Here is a 24,984-nt window from a genome sequence, read left to right on the forward strand (position 1 = left end):
CCTCCATATACATCGCATCATCCATCGTCATTTCCACCACCTCCAAACGGACCCCACCACCAGGGATATATTTCCCTCCCCTCCCCTATCAGCGTTCCGAAAAGACCACTCCCTCCGTGACTCCCTTGTCAGGTCCACACCCCCCAACAACCCAACCTTCACTGTCACTGGGTCAAAGTGCTGGAACTCGCTCCCTAACAGCACATGGACTGCAGTGGTTCAAGAAGGCAGCTCAGCCCCACCTTCTCAACTAGGGATGGGCAATGAAAACAGGGCCCAGCCAATGATGCAGAAGAATAAATACCCACCAAGTCAGAGATCCCTTTAGACATTAGCTGATTGAAAGCTTTGTCAGAGACAGGTTTTAGGGAGCGCCTTACAGGAGGTCTCGGAGGTTGAGAGGTTGAGGGAGTGAGTTCCAGAATGACAGGTCTCAGTGACTGAAAGTTCAGCCATTCACAGTGCAGCAATTACAACAGGGAACACCCCAGAAACCAGGGTTGGAGGATAGCAGAGATCTCGGAGGGTTGGATAAGCCACAGGAACCTATAAAGACAGGGAAAAGCAAGACCACAGAGAGATTTGAAAACAACGATGAGAAGTTTAAAATCACCTCCATTTGTGGGTAACCACATTCTGAAGCTCAATACAAATCTGAGAGAGTGGAAGGAGATTTCTGCTAATGCTACAAATTTAAGACAAACACATCAGTGGATCATCAATCAGCGTGACATCTATTAGATTATATGAAAATGAATTGTTTAAGAAACTGGCTGCTGACAGACTGCAGAGAGGATCCACTCGATGAGAACAGACCTTGTGCTGTCCAGGTACAGAGATGATTGGCTCAATGGTTGTACATTAGCCAGGAGGAACAAGCAGGAAGCTGGGACAGGGCTCAGACTGAGGGAGCTCTGCTGAGCTGACACAGAGACACCCAGCACAAGCTGAACAATCCACAAGGCGATGAGCCTTTTCGGACTCAGACGAGGAGTGGTGGCATCATTCAGTTGGTTACAAGTCTTTGGAATTCTCTGACCAGAGAGCTGTGAATGCTAAACGTGGAGCATGTTCCAAGTTGGGATTTATGGAGTTTTGGATGATAATGGATGTGGGGATAGGCCAGCTCAGTGCAGTTATGGTATGCACATTTCCCAAATGTTGAGGTGCAATGGCCTGGTCTTACTCCTGTGACCCATCCAACAAGTGATCCAGCAAGCTGTTCCTGGGGCCACATTAAAGCCGGGAGGTGTGCAACTGGGGCTGGGAAGAGGTGGCAGCAAGGGGAAGGTGACATGGAGGTTCCTTCTTCGAATCTCATTATGAAGCAACAGCGTAAAAGACCGACTGGCCTACTACACTTGGAATAATTCCCACTCAACCCCACAGCTTTGGAATCCTCACAAACAGGCAAAAGTACAGAATTACTTCTGTGGATTTCAAAGTAATTTGGAACCCAACTGGCAACCTTTGTACTGGGATTTCAAGTACATGCGCAAAGGATCAGATTAAAGTCCAAAACACTCTGAGCTCTCTGATAATTTGGTAGATGCTTTCCCAGTTTCAGATTACCTTCTCGCTAATGTATAGCGCAGTAATAAGTTATCACCACTGGCTTCAGTTTCCATCCCCAATATCCTTTCCTTCTTGTTAATGGAATCCTTTCCGCTTCTCCCTTCCTCCTGCCGTCTTCTCCTTCTTTCTTTGTGACTTTAGGGTCTTTACTGTTCCAGATATTACAAATTCTCTAAACTGTAGTGATGTTTCTTAGCAACAGAATTTTTTGAATATCAAGTTTCATCCCTGGTTTTTTGTATAAAAAACAAACACACACTACGATCAGTCCCCCCATGGAGCACAAAATCCAAACTGATACTCTATGCACTTCTGAGGGAGAGCCGCACTGTCGGAGGGTCAGTGCTGAGGGAGAGCCGCACTGTCGGAGGGTGAGCGCTGAGGGAGTGCCGCACTGTCGGAGGGTGAGCGCTGAGGGAGTGCCGCACTGTCGAAGGGTCAGTGCTGAGGGAGTGCCGCACTGTCGAAGGGTCAGTGCTGAGGGAGTGCCGCATTGTCGGAGGGCCAGCGCTGAGGGAGAGTCGCACTGTCGGAGGGTCAGCGCTGAGGGAATGCTGCACTGTTGGAGGGTCAGCGCTGAGGGAATGCTGCACTGTTGGAGGGTCAGTACTGAGGGGGTGCCGCACTGACAGAGATACTGTTCTCTGGATGTACATCAAACCAAGACTCAGTGTGCCCCCTTGTACAGATTCCAAACTGTTTTGAAGGTCAGGTTTCTGGTCAACAGTCACCCTGCAATGAACATCAAAAATAAAGTTCCCAATCCTGATAACCCTGCGGTTTGTGGGAGCTTTCTGTGTTTCTCACAAGACAAGTGACCACATTCCACGATTAATTCACTTTGTGATGTGCTGAAACAATGAAATGGGAGATCTTTCCCTAATACTCCCAGGTCATATATTGGGTGGGTTGGCCACAGCTTCAGAAAAGGATTCACATGACTCTTCCATTGTCCACACTCAACGTGCTTCTGGTCTCCCTGGTCTTCAATGATGACCTCTCACCTCAGTCTGCATGGCAACAGCTGTGCATAATCAGAGGAAAAGGGCCATTTTCACCGCATGGGTCTGGACTCTATTTAAACCATGATCCTGGAGATGAAATCACTTCCCACACTGACCAAACTAATTTCCTGTCACCCTCAAATTTTGTAGAATTTTTTGAACATGATAGTCAAACTCTGGAGCTGATATATCTCACTTCCAACCTTTCTAAGTTGTTTGTGGGCATGGTCACCCATTCAGCTGTGGGGGACAATCTAAGAACAGACATTTTCAAAGGAACGCTTCCATTTTCATACAGTTTTGGAATAAAGCAGCAGTGCTAAAGGCTAGTGGAGCAAGCCGGGAAAGTGATTGCATTTGAAAATAAAAACAAATTGTGCGTTTTTCATTTCTCCCCAGAGTGCCATTGTGCTCATGAACCATACAATCTTCAAACTGCCACCAAAATCTTACTGCACCTGCAAAAAGTTCTCAGATGTTCCAGCTCTTGTTGCCAGAGTCAGAGAGATGACAGCGAGATGTTCCAATGTGAAAGTGTGGCCCATCAGCAACAATCCAACCTGGCCCACACCATCCACCAGAAAATCACCACAACTAACATCCTGGTTTACAAAATCAAAAATCACACATTTGCGATTTCAAATAAACCTGCTGGACTATAACCTGGTGTGGTGTGACTTCTGACTATGTCCACCCCAGTTCAACATTGTCACCTCCATATCCTGGTTTACAACAGTGGCAAAGGACAGGTGAGTGAGCACAGAGCGAAACAGATGATTTTAAAAAGATCTTCACCTAGAGCTGTAGTGAGAGTCTGAAATTCTAATTTCCCAAGCTTTTAAATGGAAGTTGGCTAACAACTTATGAAGGGGAATATTAATAATTAGTTAAAGTAAGCAGTTGACTGGGATTGGTTGAGGTAGCTTGTGAAGAAAAATAGTAGCAAAGACTGTTGTAGAAAGAAAGAGAATCTGACAGAGAAAGGAGGGAAGAGAGATTTTGTACTGGGGAGGCAGAAGGCAGGTTTCATTACATTATAGAGTCATAGAGATGTACAGCACAAAAACGGACTCTTCAGTCCAACTCGACTATGCCAAACAGATATCCGAAATTAATCTAGACCCATTTGCCAGCACTTGGCACATATCCCTCTAAATCCTTCCTATTCATACACCCATTCAGATGCCTTTTAAATGTTGTAATTGTACCAGCCTCCACCACTTCCCCTGACAGCTCATTCCATACACGTACCACCCTCGACATGAAAAGTTTCCCCTTAGGTCCCTTTTAAGTCTTTCCCCTCTCACCTTAAACCTGTGCCCGCTAGTTTTGGACTCCCCCACCTTGTCTATTTACCCTCATGATTTTATAAACCTCTATAAGGTCACCCCTCAGCCTCCAACGCTCCAGGGAAAACAGCCCTAACCTATCCAGCCTTTTGAAAGAGAACTTTAAAGGAAAGTAGGCACATTGGAAAGTTGCTGAAGTGGCATTTCTTCTGTTTAAAGAAAGAGGAACTAACAACAAAAGAAAAATATTTACATTTTATATTTTATACAATGTCATTTCTGTTTTACTATATTCATGACCCGGGTGTTTTGGGACGGGGTGTCAGAAAAGAGAAGGAGCAGAAATTCTGACCTGCTTCATGGCCAAAATTAAATCCTGGCACTGAATGGACTATTGCGCACAGTAATGAATGGCATGTTGTTTGTATATATTAATTTTTTTTTAAAGAATTTAGAATTCAAACTAGTGGCATAAGGGTCTTGGGAGGGTTTTAAAAATTACTCTGGCCCGTGTTTGTGGACCATGACTTTAAAACCAATCATTGTCAGGAGACACTGGGGTGAGTGAAAGGCCTCCTGGAGAATTGATGGAAGTTTGTTTACCCTGTGGCATTCATGTCAGGAAACAGGAAGCAGTAAACAATAGTTGTAACCGAACCTCGGATGAGCAAGTTTTTCTTAATTTAGTTCAAAAGCTTTTGGGTTCAGTTTGGAGGAGACCCGAGCGGGGTCAGACACAAGTACAGTCTCGCTTAGGAGACTGAGTAGTTAACAAAACAAGTTCTTCAGTGAAAGAGTGCAGTTTGTGAAATCTCCACAGCAGGAGCGTTTGGTTAGAACTCTGCAGATTATTTAAAAAACTGATGTGGAGAGGCTGGTGTTGGACTGGGGTGGACAAAGTCACAACATCATATCCCATTAAACTGGCAGTTGGGAATCTTTCTAGTGATTTCAAATGAACCTGTTGGACTATAACCCGGTGTCATGTGACTTCTGACTTTATTAAAAAACTGAGGAAGTCTAACTTCTAGGTGGGTAAATGATGAAGGGAAAAGATGTCACAGGCAAGAAGGCTGGAACTGGGAAGAAACAGCTAAATCAGAACTATAGGTGTGGATGGGAAGAGAAATGACTCTGGTTGCTGAGTAACTGTGAAGTGATGGCGTTGGGAAGAAGGTTGGGTTTGAGTTTTTGCCATGTATTTTGGAATCTTTCAAGCTGTGTTATATTCAGTTCGCTTCATTTACTTTTTCCAAAATTTACATTGTTTTTAACAGTAAAATAGAAGTTTATTACTCAGTCTGTGGTGCCCTGAGCTTATGTTTCAGTGAAAGACCAGTACATTAAAATTTACAAAAAAAAACCCCACAAAATGCAGTCTATCAAGCCAGCTTTCATTCTGAGATCTGAGCTGTCCAGCTGGGATCAGAACATCACTGGTGCTGCAGACACTATTACAGAGAGTACAGAGTCAGGCTAAACAAGGAATGCCACATTATAGCTCAGTCACCCCATTGTAACCACACTGGTTCTTTGAGAGAGCTCTCTCTCTCACATGGGGTGGATAGGTGAACAGATTTAAGAAAGAAAAGGTTTGCCTAAATTTCAAAAAGCAAAGATCCAAAGCAATACATGGAACATTTAAATGAGCCACTGATAAGGAGAGCCATTATAAAGTGCCAAGCAGCAGAGCTAACTAATAAAACATATTTTTTGCCTTTTCTGTTTCGAACTAAAGGAAGAAAATGATGTCTGCTTCAACAGAAGACAGTGTGGGAACTGGGGGTGGGTGGTGGGGGTGCGAGTTAAGGAGTTGGGTTTAATTAAAACTGATTTTGGTTCATCTTCAATGGGGCACATTCTGAGCTGACCCCTCAGTGGGATTCAAACTAAAATGGAAATTGGAACATGGATTACCTTCCAGCCTTGGCTCTCCTCATCGCCCAGCCATCTTGGTGAAGGATCTTTTGTGGGTAGGGGATGGGGGGGGGGGGGGGGGGGGGGGGGGGGGGGGCCTGTGTGAACATAGGAGCAAAAAGGGTCCGTCCCACTATCGCACCCACCGTGGTCCTCAAATCACTCATCCCCCTCCCACTTCTACTCACTCAACCCTCTCTGACCCACTCACCCCCTCCCACTCTGACCCACTCTCTCCCACCACCTCACCCCCTCCCACTCACCCACCCATCCACAACTCTCCCAATGATACTGTTGCTCCTTGTGACAAATTTCCGTCCAAGTTGGGGACTGTATTTTGATTGGATTTACATTGGATTAGTGGGTTAGAGAAGAGCGCTTAGAAAGGTCACTGAAGCCCACTGGTTGCCTGTTAGACAAGCCTGACTTAACCTGATTTCCTGGCTTTTGCATGCCAGTATTTACAAAGACAGTCATCCTCTAGATTTCAAACACATATTCCTTTAAGCCTGTGCTCTAAGTATCTGGGGAATTCCCATCACTGGGGCTCATCCAGCTTATGCTCTCACTCCTAAACCTGGCCAAAAACCAACACAAATATTCACAGCATTCCAACATTCCAGTTGCATTTAGCAGAGTCGAGTTTCTCTGCTAGATTTAAAAGCAAAAGCCATTCTGGAACTGGCTCCACTCAAGACTGACCACATCCCGAGACCACATCTATCGGTCAGGGTTGGGTATCGGAAACCAATACAGAATGTGCTGGAAAAACTCAGCAGGACTGGCAGCACCTGCAGAGAGAGAAAAACAGAGTTAACGTCGAGACCCTTGAATAAGGTTCCTCAAAGTTATCTGGGTTTTAAATGCAGGCACAATGTTGCAGCTCCTGAATATCAAAACTATTTGGTTAACAGTAAAGCTGCCTGGTCTCCACTGTCTCAATGCATTTTAAGTGCTTTACAATCCATTTATTCACAAAGAATGGAATGTGCACCAATTTAAACTGTTAATTTGTTTATTTGCAACAAACTAATTTTTAGCTGTGATAATAAAACTTCAGCAATTTACCACTCTTAAACACATTAAAAAATGTTTCAACAACTACATTCGAGAAGGTTGCTGGATTGCACTGGGTCGTGGACAATTTTAGATTTGTGATTACGCAAACAAGTCAGCGCGGGGAACCTGAATAACAACTTGACTCTGGAAAGCCAGAGCAAACCACATCTGCATGGTCAAATACGCCTGAAGGAGAAACTTGACCCCAGCGTATTTACCTACTGTAGCCCGGCTCACATTGGCCAGGCTTGGAATTAGTCAGAAAGAAACTCTTCAGGATGAAGTGAAATTGACCCAGATTGAAACCCTGGGGCATCTTAACAGCAGTGTATCCCTTCGCTAAAAGGCGCCGTTCCAAATTTGCATCGGCTGACTGGCTGTGCGTAAAAATTTATTAGCAGTCAAATCAGAAAAAAAATTGCCAGTGAATGCCAGCTAATTACTGGCAATGAACAGTCATGGCTAAAAAGGACTGAATATGCAAATATACGACTTTCAATGTTGTTATGATACCCAAAGGAATGCAAATTACAACAAACATTTCTGATTTAGCAATCCATTAAGTTTTCCACTCTATAAAGACACCTGATGTTGCTTTGCGCATCGAGGCATAAATGTCAATTTGTATTCACTTTTTTAATTTTAAGATTTTATGTACTTCTGATGGGAAAATTGGAAACTTTATTACCTGTGACATTTTATTGTTCCACCACAGAATGGTGCGATACACTCTCCACCGAAAGTCATTAATAAAAGGAAGGCTTGTGCTTTAAAAAAAAATAAAAATTTTTAAGAGGAGAATATAAAATTGCTTCAGATTTGATTACATGTTTGCATAGGGAGTGATGGTTGCACAGGCAGAGAGCTGTATAGAATGTAAATAAAGACGGTTTTATCCCAAAGCTTTATCTTTTTGTCGTCTTGATTTTGTACAAACATAGTCAGTCACAAAGTGGACCTTGATGTGCCTGTTTTTCTGAATCGAGCTCATGCATGAGATTAATGGTCAAAATTGAGGGCCATCCAATTGTATCCCAATTGCAAGCTGGAAAGGGGCCACAATTTTGGCTTCAGTCGTTTCCAAGATACATGGGACAGCCACCTACTATAATCGAGGCCACTTGCACAGCAAACAGCTTAATTTTAATCCCTATGTTCAAATTCACCAAGGCCTCACCCATTCCCTAGCTCTAATATCCTTCAATAGCAGCACCTTCTCAGGTTTTCAACATTCCTAAAATTGGTCTTTTCGAGTATTTTCTTCACTCTGGGAACAGGTTGGTGTTGTGGTTATGTCACTCGACTTGTTATCCTGAACCCCAGGCTGGGGACAGAGGTTTCAGCCCACCATGGCAGATCAGGAAACTTGATTGATAAAAATCAACAATAAATGTCCAGTCTAGTCTAATGGTTACTGTGTAATCATGTTCGATTGTCATGAAAACCCATCTGCTTCACGAACATCAATTAGGGAAGGAAATCTGCTAGTCTGGTCCACATGTGACTCCAGACCTACAACAATGTGGTTAATTCTCAATTGCCAACTGGGCAATTAGAGATCGGAAATAAATGCTGGCCCAGCTAGCAAGGTCCTCAACCCACAAACAAATAAAAAATCCCATTTGCAAGTGTCCTCAGTTGCTGAGGCTATAAGGAACTCCCTTCTTAAGTTTCTCTCTCTCTAAACGCCCCTCTGTTTGTTGTTAATTTTCTAGCATTATTTTAAAGATTTGCTCTAAATTGACCTATCCTCTTGAACAAGATTTAAATCTAATTATATTAATGGCTCTGTGTCAAAGTGTATCCAATAACAGTCCTGCTGTGGTTCTGTTCGCCGAGCTGGAAGTTTTTGTTGCAAACGTTTCGTCCCCTGTCTAGGTGACATCATCAGTGCTTGGGAGCCTCCTGTGAAGCGCTTCTGTGGTGTTTCTTCCGGCATTTATAGTGGCCTGTCCCTGCCGCTTACGGTTGTCAGTTTCAGCTGTCCGCTGTAGTGGCCGGTGGCTACTAGGGGTAGCTGGTCATGTCGTTTCGTGGCTAGTTGATGTTCGTGGATGCGGATCGTTAGCTGTCTTCCTGTTTGTCCTATATAGTATTTTGTGCAGTCCTTGCATGGGATTTTGTATACTACATTGATTTTGCTCATACTGGGTATCGGGTCCTTCGTTCTGGTGAGTTGTTGTCTGAGTGTGGCTGTTGGTCTGTTATAAGTCCTAGTGGTCGCAGTAGTCTGGCTGTCATTTCAGAGATGTTCTTGATGTATGTATGTAACAAAGAACAGCCAGGGAATTCCTAGAAGCATGGCACTCATCCACAAACTCCATCAACAAACACATCGACCTGGACCCAATATACCGGCCACTACAACGGACAGCTGAAACTGACAACCGGAAGCGGCAGGGACAGGCCACTATAAATGCCGGAGGAAACACCACAGAAGCGCTTCACAGGAGGCTCCCAAGCACCGAGGATGTCACCTAGACAGGGGATGAAACGTTTGCAACAAAAACTTCCAGCTCGGCGAACAGAACCACAGCAACGAGCACCCGAGCTACAGATCTTCTCACAAACTTTGATAACAGTCCTGCTAAAGCTTTGGATTTTTTTATGAAATTGAAGGTGCGATATAACTCAGGGGTGATCTATCCTGAGGAGAAAGTGAGGAGTGTAGATGCTGGAGATCAGAGTCGAGAGTGTGGTGCTGGAAAAGCACAGCAGGTCAGGCAGCATCCGAGAAGCAGGAGAATCAATGTTTCGGGCATAAGACCTCATCAGTGATCTCTCCTAAGCTGGACTTATTTCTGCTCAGACTTGGTGATGAGTTTGTAGCTAAGCACAACATTCCAGAGGCTTGAAGTCAACCTGTGATCATCCTTCCAACTCCATAAGAACACAGGAAGCGGGAGCAAAAGTAGACCCTTCAGCCCATCAAGTGTGTTCCAACAATTAATGATATTAGATCACCATTTCCATCATGCCCACTTCCCCACTCAATCTGCACATGCCCCATTCCCTTAATGTCCAAACACCTTCCAACCTCAGTCTCAAATATACTCAACAATTGCCAATCCACAGCTCTCCAGGTTAGACTATTTTAAAGAATTATAAACTGCTGAATGAAGCCATTTCTCTAATCCCACTTCTAAATGATTGACCACTTATTCTGAGCTCTGTTTTCTCAATTGCCTGACAGAGAAATATCTTCCCAGTGACTATAGTACCAAGGAACTTTCTTAACTTCAAACCTCTCTCATTCTTCAAAATCAAATCCTTTTTTTTTTCAAATTTGTACTGATGGGGAACCCTCTCCTTGTATAAATAAGAGAAATTTTAAATATTATGCAGGACAATTGGTTTAACCATGCATTGAATTATGCAGCTAAAGACCTTCAGAGATTTACGATGGTTTTAATTAAATTTAACACAAAAACAGTTTCCACCTTTCTCTTCTGGATTGTTTCCCTGTCCAGAAGCCAACTCCCCAGTACAAAAGAAAACAGGTCTCTGTTTTTTTTAATTAAGACTTCTTAAAGAAAAAATTAAATCAACTTGTTTAGAGATACTGTGACCCACCTCTGGAGCAGGTAAGGCTTAAACCCAAGCCTTTTGGTTGAGAGTTGATGACACTACCACAGCACCACAGATAACCAGCCCTTTTTGTTTAAATTAAACCACCACCAAACCCAGAATATCCCGTAGACATTTTTGAATCAATCTGTTCAGAAACGTCCATACACACACCTGGTCCAAGTGGAACTTGAATCAGGACTTCCTGTTTCAGAGGTAAGGACAATACTGCTGGACAAGTGCCCAAATAAATAGCTGGAAGAGCAGATTCCACTCCTAAACATTTTGGATAAAGTTGCAAGCATAGATGTGCTAATGACACACCTCTGGGGCAGGTGGACCTTGAACCCAGGTCTCCAGGCTCAGAGCTAGGGACATTATAAAGTCCAATGAGCATCAACCATGCTCAACCAACTCTGTCCCTGTCCCTGCTCCTGTCCTGTCCTTTAAAGTGATGTGTATTTCTACCACTGACAATTCACAGTATCTATTTTAACTTCAGTTTAAAACACATGAACCGGTTATTCATGGGATCTCACTGTGAGAAAAATGAACATAATAATACTGAGGGCATTTCAAAATAATTCATAGCAGAGAAAGTAGTTTGAATCATTCAGATGCCACAGTCAGTTGCTAAAGAAATGTAATTCCTTCCTACTTCCAGCTAATATTTGAACAATTTAAAAACAGTGTAATCTTCAAAGGCAACCTTCTGTCAAAGACTGCACTATTTGAAGAAATAAAAAAGTCTTCAAATCCAGTACTTGATGGAAGTGAATTAGTGAGCAAGAGCAAAATCTGATTTACCAGCTGACTGCATCCAGCCTGTCATATGGCATTTGAGGATTTAGCCAGAGGGCTTAATAATGCTGAACATCGTGCATAAGGATCCAGCAAAGGCTTAAAAACCTTTACTTTAATCCTTTTGTTGCATAAATCTATATTTATTTTTCAACAAAGTGCCTCGCGGATTGCATAAAAAACTCATGTCAATCTCCATTGCTATTCACTCACTCTTCAGTAGGTAATAAAGCAAAAATCTAGCAACCCCAGGCCAATGCAATTAGAGATTTCTTTTAGCAAAATTATTCAAAGGGAAGGAGAGAAAACACAGCCCTTCCAAATTGCAAAGCTGTTGATGATCAGAATATACTGAACAAATGTTTACTTGTAATATTCGGAGATGCGTTCTCCAAAATATTAATTTTGAATATCATGACAGGACACATAATCACATCTTGGAGCTTTTGAAAAGGGGACTTTGCAAAGCCAAGGAGACTGGATACGGCCAAGAAAAGAAGTTATGATGTGGAGGTGCCAGTGTTGGACTGGGGTGGACAAAGTTAAAAATCATCAGGTTATAGTCCAAAAGGTTTACTTGGAAGTAAAAGCTTCCGCAGCACTGGTCCTGCGTCAGGTAGCTAGCGCTGCATTTGTTGCAAATGTTGTTTTTGTAAAGACCATGAGCTGCTCAGCTGGAGGCACAAAATCCTCAACACGTTCTGAAAGAGGTTAACGTCACATGACTCAGTCTGTGGGTGAAATAATACTATAGATTTGAACACAGAGAATCACAGCTAACTTGTCTGCATCAATAGTATTCTCCCTCCCTCCCTCCCGCCCCCAATTTCCTTTTCTGAACTGCTTATCAACAAAGTGTGAGCCGAAAACCCACTGGGAGACCTCATCACTACAAGTGAAGGCCTCCCAAAAGAAGAATTTGGGACCTGTCAGTATCCCCAGGTAATTAAACTCAGCCAGCCATAAACAATCCTGGAAGAAATCGCAGTGTCAACAGGTTTGTGCGGAAAGGGACTTTGAATGCGGACAGTGAACAATTCTTTCCCTTGAATTTCACTGTTACTTGGCCAAAGTATTTTTAATGTCATATTTTGCAGAGTTTTATCCTTGTATCTGACTATGTGGGTCTGGGTGACTGTTTCTGCATTATATTTCTTGACAGGTAGTTGGGTATATTTGTGTCACTTAAACCTTTTGATAATAGCTGAAATAGCTCAGTTGGGAGAGCGTTAGACTGAAGATCTAAAGGTGAAAATGTGTTCCTGGAAAAGCGCAGCAGGTCAGGCAGCATCCAAGGAGCAGGAGAATCAACTTTTCGGCCATGAGCCCTTCTTCAGGAATGACTTCAGTGGATCTCCCATCCACCGCCTCCAACCTCATAGTCCCACAAACCCGCACCGCCCGTTTCTACCTCCTGTCCAAAATCCACAAACCCGACTGCCCTGGCCGACCCATTGTCTCAGCCTGCTCCTGCCCCACCGAACAATACAATAAACCCTGAAGATCTAAAGGTCCCTGGTTCATTCCCAGGTTTCGGCAAAAGCAGCACTGCTTGAGTGCTCCCTCCTTTCTGGGTGGCACGATGGCTCAGTGGTTAGCACTGCTACCTCACAGCACCAGGGACCCGGGTTCAATTCCTAGCTGGGGCGACTGTATGTGTGGAGTTTGCACATTCTCCCAGTGTCTGCGTGGAATTCCTCCGGGTGCTCCAGTTTCCTCCCACAGTCCAAAGATGTGCAGGTCAGGTGAATTGTCCATACTAAATCGCCCGTAGTGTTAGGTGCATTAGTCATGGGTAAATGTAGGGGAATGGGTGGGTTGCTCTTTGGAGGGTCGGTGTGGACTTGTGGGGCCGAAGGGCCTGTTTCCACACTGTAGAGAATCTAATCTTTACAAACTTGCTTGACCAAATTCTATTTACGAAAAACATCTCTATATTTAATTGTTACTTAAGGAACTTGGCTCACTAGTTTCTGCCGCTGAGCTGTGTACAGCTTGATACACAATTGACATCTCCACTTTAAAACTGAAACTTTGTTGTGACCAGTGGAGGAACAGGGACAAGAAAAGACATCAGTTCACCCCTCCCAGCTGGAGCGAAACAAACATTACTGCATTCAAGTACAATATTGCAAACTCCAGTCCAAAAACATTTATAATCAAACCTTGCTTATGAAACTTTGGAAGAGACTTGAGCAATACATATTGCACTGAAATGTTGTGGAGCCTTGTCCCAGTTGAGTGTATTTCCCCAATACATGCTCTCAGCATCAAAGCTGTTCTGCCATTATTACACTGCTGGGATGTTGTAATAAAGCAGAGAACTCCATAAAATATTAATCATAACAAACATAACAAAAAGAATTAGATAAATCTAAAACGATCAAAGCGGGAGCCCATAAAACACAGGCGACGCACAACTTAAGTGCAAAACTGATGCTCATCTGCATATGCAAATCCATGCTAATTGACTTCATTTGGAATGCAAAGTCTCCCTTAAACTGTCCAGCAATATTCTTCACAAAATGAATAACAGAATCTTCTTTCGCTGGCAGAAGTTTGATGAAAGCTAGTGTATGGAATGGAAATATTTCAGTATCATCAGAGACTTGCATCTTCCTCTCTCTCTGAGCTGGCTTGTGTCTAACTCATTGTTCAAGGCTTTGTCCCCTTGCTTGCACACACCCATCCTAGGAAATAGTTTCTCTCTAACTGCCTTGTCCAATCCTTTCGCCATCTTACACACTTCAATCAGATCACTACTTAATTGACTATAGTCAAGGGCAAACACACCTCTTCTTCCTCTGGGTAATTTTCCACTCAACCCTATTCCTTTCTACATCCACATCGATCTTTTGCTTCTCTTTTAAGATGCTCCTCAATAACTTGGCTTTTTGACCAGAACTTTGGTCACCTGTCTTAATGTCTCCTTCTGTGCCTTGTCATGAAGGCCCTGTGGTCCATTTTGGGGACAGTGTACTATGTGAATGGCACTCTATAAATTTAAAGTTATTGTTGTTAAAAATCTCTGCCTAACCTCTTTAGACAACTTGGCCTGGCACTGAGACTAATGAAGTCCATTCCCTCTGTCTGCAAAGCGTCAGGACAGTGGAATTCGGGTCTTGGTTCGGGACTCGGTTGACGTTGCCAATTTGGCTGCTCACTGTCAATTTGCTCTTCAGTGTTGATTAAAACCAGAGACAGTTTCTGGTCACGGACAGACTTGGTGCTTGAATTCCAATGGTTTTCTTTGCCAGTATCAGACCGTCTACATAAAACACTGCACTGTGTGTGAAGAGGGGGAGGAATGAAGTTCTGAATTTGAAATTAAGAGGTTTATTTAAGGTGGGGGGGGTTGTGAAAATTTGATAGAAGTTTTCCAAATGGTGAAGGGTTTTGAAAGAGTGAGCGATGGGGAACTGTTTCCCGTGGCTGAAAGGTCAGTGCCAAGAGGGATCCAGATTGAAGATGCTTGGGATAGGAACCCTTGGTGACAGGAGGAAACAATAACTTCCAAAACGGAACTGGAAGAATATCTGAAGTGGAAACATGTGCAACGCAGCAGGGAAGTGGGACTAATCAGACAGCTCTTTCAAAGGGCCAGTATAGCTACATTGGGCTGAATGGCCTACTTCTGTATCATTGCACAAAGCCAGATCTTTGCAAGTCAGTCGAAATAAAAATCCAAGGGGATGGGAAGGAAATCAGTGTGAGAGGGAAAGTCAGGGCTGGGGGGAGATGGGGGAAATTGGTCAGGGTTAGGAATGGGAAACCAGGGGAAGTGGGCAAGATCAGAGGTTATGGAGATCAGGGAAGGGGGTGAACTCAGGGCTGACAATTTGCAACACATGCTTTTTTCTATTGTAAAAGACCAGTTTTACACCATCTTACTTTCATTAAAGAAAAGAAAGGAGTTGAACATCAGTTCTGTCCTATTTCATACATGATGTTTTGTAGAGGACAGCAGGATTGGGGGTGTGGTACAGTAATACTGAAAGGAACATCATTGTTTCCTTCTAAGCATTAGTTTAGAGCAGGCAGACAGCGTAGCAGACTTTCCTCTTGAAATCAGTCCAATATCTCACCATCGACACCGCACAACTGCAAGGTACAAAGACAACTTGTTGAAAAGGCACACCAGGTCTCCGTGCTGATGATGGAAGTCTAATCTCATGTCAAAATTAGCAGAAGACCAAAAGACCGAGAATGGGGCTTGACTTTCTAGTTAGCTCTGAGGAAAGATCAAGGACCTGAAATACTGACTGGATTTGTTGGGATGTATTACTCAGAGGTGATGTCCATACAAAGCACTTCACCCAAGTACCATATCAATCTCTATTTTAATTTCCATTTGGTATCTATTTAGGATATTCCCACCAAATCACAGTCAGCACCTCTGTTATGGCAGGAGCCTACTTCAGTAAATCCTGTGGCTGCTGGAAATCTGAAACAAACACAGAGAATGCTGGAGAAACTCAGTGGGGTTTAAAAGGATGAGAGGGGATCTGATTAAGACGTATAAAATTATTAATGGTTTGGACACTCTGGAGGCAGGAAGCATATTTCCACTGATGGGTGAGTCCCGAACCAGAGGACACAGTTTAAAAATAAGGGGTAGGCCATTTTGAACAGAGTTGAGGAGAAACTTCTTCACCCAGAGAGTGGTGAGTGTATGGAATGCTCTGCCCCAGAAGGCTGTGGAGGCCAAGTCTCTAGATACTTTCAAGAAAGAGATTAGATTAGATTCCCTACAGTGTGGAAACAGGCCATTCGGCCCAACTGGTCCACACCGACCTTCTGAAGAGTAACCCACCCAGACCTAACACAACGGGCGATTTAGCATGGCCAATTCACCAGACCCGCACATTTTTGGACTGTGGGAGGAAACCGGAGCACCCGGAGGAAACCCATGCAGACACTGGGAGAATGTGCAAACTCCACACAGACAATTGTCCGTGGCGGGAATCAAACCTGGGACCCTGGTGCTATGAGACAGCAGTGCTAACCACTGAGCCACAGTGCTGCCCATGGATAGAGCTCTTAAAGATAGCGGAATCAAGGGTTAGGGGATAAGGCAGGAACAGGATACTGATGGTGGATGATCAGTCATGATCATAATGAATGGTGGTGCTGGCTCGAAGGGCCAAATGGCCTAATCCTGCACCTACTGACTACTGGCTATTGTCTATTTCTCAGTGGAGACACTCCGCATCTGTGGAGAGAGTAAAAACACAGAGTTCATGTTTCAGAATGGAAGATGAATCATACCACACTCAAAACATTAACTCGGTTTCCCTTTCCATGGCTGCTGCCAGATCTGCTGAGTTCCTCCAAAGCTTTGTGCGTTTGTTCCTTCATCTGATGATCAAATATTCATCTTTCTCGTCTGAGAGGTTGATGCAGCAATGTGCTGACCGGGTCAGAGTAATCACAGGCCACGGTTAGACTTTACTGGACTGGGCACCAGCCTATTCTTTGGACGTTTCTCATCTGATTCAGACTGCATTGGACACCTGGTTGCAGGGGTCTCCAATGAAGTGGTCAAACAGCAGGGTGTGTGTACAGCCCAGACCATCATGGAGGCCAACTTTTCATCCACGGATTCAAATCTACACTTCTCACTGCTGTGGAAGGGCAGCCAACATCAAAGACCCCACCTACCCCGGGAATACTCTCTTCCAACCTCTTCCGTCAAGTGGAAGTTAGAAAAACTTAAACACACACACCAACAGGTTCAAGAACAGCTTCTTCCCCGCTGATATTAAACTGCTGAATGGACCTCTATAACCCCAAATGTAAAGATGTGGAGACGCCTGTGTTGGACTGGGGTGGACAAAGTTAAAAATGACACACCACCAGGTTACAGTCCAACAGGTTTTATTTGGAAGCACTAGCTTCCACCTGATGAAGAAGCAGCTTTGAAAGCTAGGGCTTCCAAATAAACTTGTTGGACTATAACGTGGTGCGGTGTGATTTTTAACTTCAAATCTAATGTCAGTCTTGCTTTGTGCACCTCCAGTATGTCTCCCTCTGTCTAAACACCCTATGATCCCTATGTCTTTATATGCTATGATCAGCCTGAACTGCTCACAAAACAAAATTTTTCACTGCACTTGGGTACACTTGACAACAATAAATCAAATCAAATCAATAAATCAGTCCAGTTCCAATTAGATGCAGCAGCTCCTGATGTGGCACTGGATTCCCAGCTGGAATATCAGTGGGAGGTGATCCTCAAATAGTTGAAGGGTTACCAATGACTGTAGACTAAGACACAACATACCTGGGAGCTCTTCGTAAATCTCATCAGCCGGATCTTGGCCAATGTTGACGGATGGTTGTCCTCGAGACCCACCTAGAGTGACCATCCCCGAGTCCACATCATCATACGTCTCCTCCTGCACCACTCGCCCTTTGTTCATCTCTTCTTCATCCTCGTCTTCCTCTTCCTCCACTGGTATAGAGTTGGAATTCATGTCTACAAAAATAAACCATGCCACAAATGAAGGAAAACAGTAAATCCCTAAAAGATTGCACTGTTCTTTAAAACATTGAATGATCTTGCAAGGCACACATGGGGAAGCTAAGAATGAAGGGAACACAATTTTAAAATCTGAGTTCATGAGCTACTCAGGAGCAAAACTTTTTGCTTTATAAAAGCTAGCATAGACTGAGAATTCTCTCAAAAAAAGACAGAGAGAGAGAGAGTGTGCATCTGTGAGATACAGAAAGAGAGAGAGAGAGAGAGAGACACACACATACACACACACAGACACAGAGAGGATTAAGGAGAGAATTCCAGAGTAAGAGAATGGACAGCAGAGCCAGCAATGGCACAGAAATTTAAATCAGGACTGTTTAAGAGTTCTGAATTGGAACAGCAAAGAAATATCAGTGAGTTATTAGGCTGGAGAAAGAGCCAGAGATTGGGAGAGGTGAGTAATGGAGGAATTTGAAAACAAGTACAAGAGGTTTAGAACAGAGATGGTGCTAGACCGGGAGCTGGTGTGTCACTAAGTGAGCAAGGGGGCAAACTGGGACTTAGGCTGAGTTAGGATACGGGCAGCAAGAGTTTTAGTTGGATGTTTATTTCAGAGGGAGGGAAGTGGCCAGCAGTGCATTAGAATAGTCAAACCTGGATGTAAAAAAAGCTCTCTGTCAGTGATGTAGCAGGATGCTCCTGATAATTAAGGAAACTATAGAAAGTCAGCGTCTGTTTTATGTGTTCTCTTGCTGTCTGGACAGAAACACTCCCTGAGCAGCTTGTCATGAACCTATAGATTGGCTCTTTGCTCAGTTACACTTTCCAATTTGTATCTAAAAGAAGCAGAGAGTGGTGCTTGTGGTAAATCTGAAAAATATTTACAGTCAAGCTCAGGTTAATAACACTCCAAATGATTTTACAGCAATAAAACACAAGCAAAAAAATCAATATGTTTCTCAACAACATTGACACGAAACACCCCATAAATTTAATTTGTATCAACCTGCGCTGACTACTTTGGAGTCAGCTCTGGGTTTATTTCCTTGATGTTACATGGATTCCGTTTTATTTAATTCGACAAATCGATATCAGAAAACGTTGTCTGATCAAAGTATTTATGGACAAAGGGGGTGAGGGTTCACAATGCTCCTTCTCCTTCTCTCTCAGGTAGTTATTACACCTGAGAATCATTACAAAGGCAACGTAAGGGCCAAGTGCCGTTTTATCACGGCAATGAGAATCACTCTCTCATTAAATCGCAAATGTCAGCAACCAACTGATCAGATTACAGAAACAAGTTCAACACAGTTTCCCAAGGCACATGCGGACATGGATGGATTGGGAGTAAGGAAATGATTTGAGGCTGGAATCATTTTAATGAAAACCCGAGTTTGGATTCCGATTCACTGCTGCTGTGATTAGTATTACCCTGTGCATTATTAACCTCAAGCTCGGTTACCCTGTGAAGTCTCCACACATTTCCCCCCCCACCCCCCCCCAACTCAGGCCTCTTGCACATCCCTGATTTTAGTGCTTTACGATTGGTGACCTGCCTTTCAGCTGCCTGGGCTTTCAGCTCTGGAATTTATCATCCAAAACTCTCCATCTCCTTTTCCCCCAAGAACCACTTCCTCAAAGCCATCTCTTCAACCAAGCTTCCAGTTGCCTATCTCTTGTCTACTTATGAGACCAGACCATGTCGAGCTCTGTCTAATCATGCTCCAATGAAGCACTCTGGGATGGTTTATGATGCTAAAAATGCTATATTAATGCAAGTTGTGGTTGATTTATTTTGCAGATAATTTAAATAAAAACAAGCGGAAGATATTTCACTGAATAAGCAGATGCTGAACTCCAGCTTCAAATCACAGCAAGCACCATCCTGCTCTTGTACAGAATCTACCAGCTCTGAAAATCCCACTCACTCGAAAATCTTTGAATCTTTCAGCACAGAAAGAAACCATTCAGCCTATCTATGCCAGCTCTTTGGAAGAGTTTTCCAATTGAACCCATTTCCTGTCCACTTACTTCTTCCTCATCGCTGTATGAACTTTTCACCTCAAGTATTTAATCAAATCTCTTTAGGAAGTTAACAATTAAGGTGCTTCCACCAGGGCATCCTAGATGATAATAAATCACTACGTGAAAGTAATTCTCTTCATCCCACCCTGGGCGTTTCTGTAACTATCTCAAACTCGTATCCTTTGTTTACTGAGGAGAAGTCCCAATTATAATTTTGAATAATGCTGTCACATTTTACCTTCACCTTTCTTATGTTGGGTTCTCGAGGCCCTCCTCATAATTAAACTTTCTCAATCTTGGCATCATGTTAGTAATTGTAAACAAGCACATATTCACAGGGGCAGCCCTGGCTAGTTACTGTCTATCCCCCAGGGCTGTTTAGAGTCAACCACATTGCTGTAGGTCTGGAGTCATATGTCGGCCAGACAGGGTAAAGATGGCAGTTCCCTTCCCTAAAGAACATTAGTGAAACAGCTGGGTTTTTCCTGACAATTGGCATTGGATTCATAGTCATCATGAGACTCTTAATTCCAGATTTTTCTTGCATTCCACTGTTTGCCACAATGGGATTTGATCCCAGGTCCTCAGAAAATTTCTGAGGCCTCTGGATTAATAGTCAAGCAGTAACAGCACTAGGCCATCGCCCTCCCTTCTCTGCACCCTGTCCTCACATCTTCCCCATAGTACTCTAGCTGGGACCCAAGCAGAATTGTTTGTTCCAATTTCCCTGCTTTTATACTGTATGCCTGTATTCATAATGCTAAGCTTCCTGTACACTTTACAGAATGGGGCCTAATGGCTGTCGAATGATCATTGCCAAGATTAAATGGCTTCAAAGGAAAACACTGGGAAAAGAAAATGAACTACAGGCGTGATGGGGCGAGATAGTTCCACTAGAAATTGTTTTTAATTAGCGACAAACTTCAAACTTTTATTACTTTAATCAGTGGAACGAGATGTTTAATTAGAAAGTGAATTTTTCAGCACTCACTAATATTCAGCTCACTGGGGTTTTGAAGCAGAGATGGACTACGCTCATTTAAAATTTAATTGAAAAGTAAATGTGATTTAAAATAAAAGTCAAATTACAATTTTTTAAAGAACGAGAAAATGCAGGTACGAGTGATTTAGAGCATATTTAAACGCTGTGGACAGATGGAAGTAATGCTGTTTATAACAACAGGCTGGTTCTCTATGCATTGCACTGGGGCTGAAGCCTTTTATTGATGTCAGCTAGATAGGCACTTCCCGAGGTCCAGAGACTGTGAGCAGTTGCTTTCCAATGTTTGTTTTCTGGATTGGTGCCTATATGGCTCCCCACTTAGCGGGAGAGAGCTGATAATTAATGCACTTCATTTCAGCTGTATTCCACTCTGAATTAATCTCTCCAAGTGAGCAATCGAGGTAACATGAGTAGACATGTCATGTTCTAACTGTGTTCTCCCACCAGTACAGGTGCTGTAGCACCACCCCCTGGCTGGAGGGTGAAATCACAGCGTGACTGGTTTACATAGGACATTTCGATGTAGACAGGAGGATTAAGAATGAAAGACATGTTAATATATTAACGGACAGTAGTTAGAATGGGAAATATTGCTCCCATGTGGAGTGGCTGAGTTAACTAAACAGATACATTTAAAGAGAAGTAAGATAAGTGCATGAGGAGGAAGGGAATAGTTGGACATATCAATAGAATGAAATGAAAAAGGAGGCTTAAGGTGAACATAAACTTTGGCATGAACTAGTTGGATCAAATCTGCGCCGTTACATACAACTTTTTTTAAAAAGTGCAAAGTTTTGTCGGCACAGTCCAATCCAATTCTTCGCTGGCTCAGTGTAGCTCTGGCTTTTCCCTTGGTATCAATGTCCCATGAGCTGAATGACCAAGTGACAGAGTTGAATTTGTTTCCTAAACGATTTCCGCTCTGATTTGTTGCTGTTTGGGGAGTGAAGGTGCACTCTGTGGCAAAGGGACTCATGTCCTGTTTCATTGGACATTGAATGTTGGTGGGAGCAAGGCCAGAGTTGGTGGAAATTTAACAAAGTCACAGATTTCAAGGTAGCTTCCCAATCCAGCAGGTAAATACTAACTTCCACACCTCTGTACAGATAGGACAACAATAAACAAAGATTTGATTTCCAAAATAGTGCCTTTCACATCTTCAGGCTGTGATAAAAGGCTTCACAGTTAACAAAGACACTGTTGGAATAAAGAAGAAATGACAGAGCAAGATCCCACTAACGGCAATGTGAAAATGACCAAATTATCTGGGTTTTAGTGACTGATGGATAAATATTATTCAGGAAAGCAGAGAGTCCTCTAGGAGGGTAGACTGGGCCTTGGTATGATGTCTGATCTGAAAGACAGCCCCTCCAATCATACAGCACTTCCTCGAGATTGGTTCAGAGGGAGCATCAACATGGTCTTTGACTGGCTCAGATCTCTAGAAGGGGGCTTGTTACTTCTGCTTCTATGTCTTAACAGCATAAGATACAGCAGTAGAATTAGGCTATTCAGCCCATCAAGTTGCTCCACCATTCAATCATGGCTGACACGTTTCTCAATCCCATTCTCCTGCCTTCTCCTATAACCCTCGATCCCATCTATCTTTGTCTTAAAGACACTCAATGACTTGGTCTCCACAGCCTTCCGTGGCAAAGAGTCCCATGGATTCACCAACCTCTGGATGAAGAAATCCTTTCTCATTTCAGTTCTAAAAGGGTTGTCCCTCGGGTTCTAATCTCTCCTAATAATGGAAACATTTTCTCCATATCCACTCTGCCAGGTCTGTCAGGACTCAAGAGTTTCAAGCAGACCGCCTTCATCCTTCTGAACTCCACTGAGTACAGACCCAGAGTCCTCAGCCATTCCCTTTTTGTGCTTTAGGTTTCTGGAGCCTTTCTCCATTCAGTATGTAGTCGCTGCCTCGATTCTTCCTCCCAAAGTGCATCACCTCACACTTTTCCACATTGTATTCTACCTGCCTCTTCGTTGCCCACCCTCCAAGTCTGTCCACGTCCTTCTGCAGCCTCAATCTACCTTTGTGTCATCTGCAAATTTAGCAACAATGCCTTCAGTTCCTTTGTCCAGATCATTAATGTGGAACGTGAATAGTTGTGGTCCCAACATGGACCCCTGCGCAATACCACTAGTCACCAGCTGCCACCCTGAAAAGGACCCTTTTATTCCTACTCCCATCAGGCAGCCAATCCTCTGTCTTGCTGTGAACACCCATGGCTCTTATCTTATTTAACTGTCTCCTGCGTGGGACTTTGTCAAAGGCCTGTTTGGAAATTGAAATATTGTCTTAAAATCAATAAGCAAATCAAAAGTTATGGGGAAAAGGCAGGAAAGTGGAGTTGAGGATGATCAGATCAGTCATAATCTCATCGAACGGCACAGAAGACTTAATGGGCTGAATGGCCTACTTCTGCTCCTCTGCCTTATGGTCTAACCCACAATGTTCTGGCTACATCTCAGCCTCTGGGTTATGGCTGGACAGGTTTCTGGGGAATGTCGCTGTGCTGCTATTCTCTGACCTTGACCTACTGTGTGGCATCAATGACCTTGAGTTGCCAAACTCGGAAACTCCCTCCCGAGACCTCACAACCTTCCATTGCCCCTGGAAAACTCCCCTCGGAAGAGCAACGCCACCCCATCTTTCCTTTGGTGACTTGGTGCCTGTCTTCCTTCACTGAGAGACACTGGGAGGTGGTGAAGGAGTTACACTGACACATTGCTAGCCTAATGACATGACCACTGTGTCGTCCAGTACTCAAAACGGGGAGGGAGGGAGAGATGGATGGGGAGGGTGAGACTGCAGATTCCAGACAGCTGAACCCACAGCATAATCGGTTTGAAATGCAATTTCCGACCATCATAACTGCAGATGTTCAACCTGGCCAAAGTTGGAGGTGTGACAGAGGGTGTACAGCTGGAAGAGATGACCGAGATAGGGAGGGGGTAAAGCCAGTCAGGGAACTTCAAAACAAGGATGGACCTACTATGGGGACTGTGCCAGACTGGTGCCAGTCAGTGGGCACACAGGACAATGTACACAAAAACATTGTCACAAGTAGCAGTTGGAAGATGGCATTAAACTCAGACCCACAGCAATGTGGTTGACACCCAACTGCCCTCTGGGCAATTAGGGATGGGCAATAAATGCTGGGCCTAGCCAGCGATGTCCGTGCTTCATGAACAAATAAGAAAAAATGGTCAGGACCCCACTGCAGCATTGAGCCCCGAGCTAACAAAGCCATGGATGACGGTTCCCACAGCAGATCAGCTGATTCCCCTGATATGAAGGGCCTGATTACTCAGATCTGCTGGATCCTCACTTGCGAAAGGCTGGATACTCTTCACTGTAGCGCAATGGAGGAGGCTTATCATTGGAGCTACTTTCATCCTAGGTGCTAAATAAATGGCATACCTTCCCTCATCACATGGCTGCATGGTCAATCCCTTCAAGTATGCCACGCTGAGTACCTGGAGCTCCCACAAACAGGTGCACACGAGTTGGCATGGAAGTAACCCACAGCAGGACTGAAGAGTGTTCACTCTCCATTTGCTTTGGGGAAGTCAGTGTGAAGCTGACAGCTAAGGTCTTCCGACAGACTTCCACACAGAGAAACAGACAGTTACCTTTCAGTATAAAGGAGATGTGATCCACCCACTCCCTGGCTTCACGATGGCTCGATGCAGCAAACTGGAAAGCAGAAAGATTCATTTATCAGGCGGGAGCAGGCACATCCAACTGTCTTTCCATTTCAACAGTACATGTCCACAACTGCAAGAACATGAAAGTAAACTCTAGCCAGATACACACCACCTACAGCAATGGCCAAGGAAGGGAGTGACAGAGAGAGACAGAGAGAGACAGAGAGAGACAGAGAGAGACAGAGAGACAGAGAGACAGAGAGACAGAGAGACAGAGAGACAGAGAGACAGAGAGACAGAGAGACAGAGAGACAGAGAGACAGAGGTGCAGCCTCTGTTCTAAAGCAAGAAATACAGTTATCAATTTGGGCACAGAAAGATCTCACAAACAGCACTGACATTGTCTGCTTTCTTTAAAGCTTTCTCAAAGGACAAATACTGACAGGACACGAGGGAGAAAAGTGGTGCTCTTTTTCACATTAGCTTAATCAGGATCTGGAGACGGCAAATCCCCCAACACTCCATCTTCACACGTCCCCACCTCACAACCCATCTCCTGTCCCACACCCCTCAACCCCATCTCCCACCACTATCCACTCATTCATC

General features: G+C 43.8%; 1 protein-coding gene and 1 non-coding gene across 2 annotated transcripts in view; one reads left to right on the forward strand and one right to left on the reverse strand.

Annotated features, from left to right (window-relative positions):
- The window catches only part of skap1 (src kinase associated phosphoprotein 1), a 371,132-nt gene that overhangs the window by 100,776 nt on the left and 245,372 nt on the right, over positions 1-24,984 (reverse strand). Inside the window, exons 8-9 of the mRNA XM_043674766.1 lie at positions 24,364-24,427; positions 17,496-17,690 (exon numbers count right to left, since the gene is read on the reverse strand). Coding sequence (XP_043530701.1) covers positions 17,496-17,690; positions 24,364-24,427 — 259 coding nt within the window. The remainder of the gene's footprint in view (positions 1-17,495; positions 17,691-24,363; positions 24,428-24,984) is intronic.
- trnaf-gaa lies at positions 12,416-12,751 on the forward strand. Its single transcript has 2 exons — positions 12,416-12,452; positions 12,716-12,751. It is a non-coding gene; the product is annotated as a tRNA-Phe (tRNA).

Source organism: Chiloscyllium plagiosum, chromosome 33, assembly GCF_004010195.1.
Source record: "Chiloscyllium plagiosum isolate BGI_BamShark_2017 chromosome 33, ASM401019v2, whole genome shotgun sequence".
Taxonomy (NCBI): Eukaryota; Metazoa; Chordata; class Chondrichthyes; order Orectolobiformes; family Hemiscylliidae; genus Chiloscyllium; species Chiloscyllium plagiosum.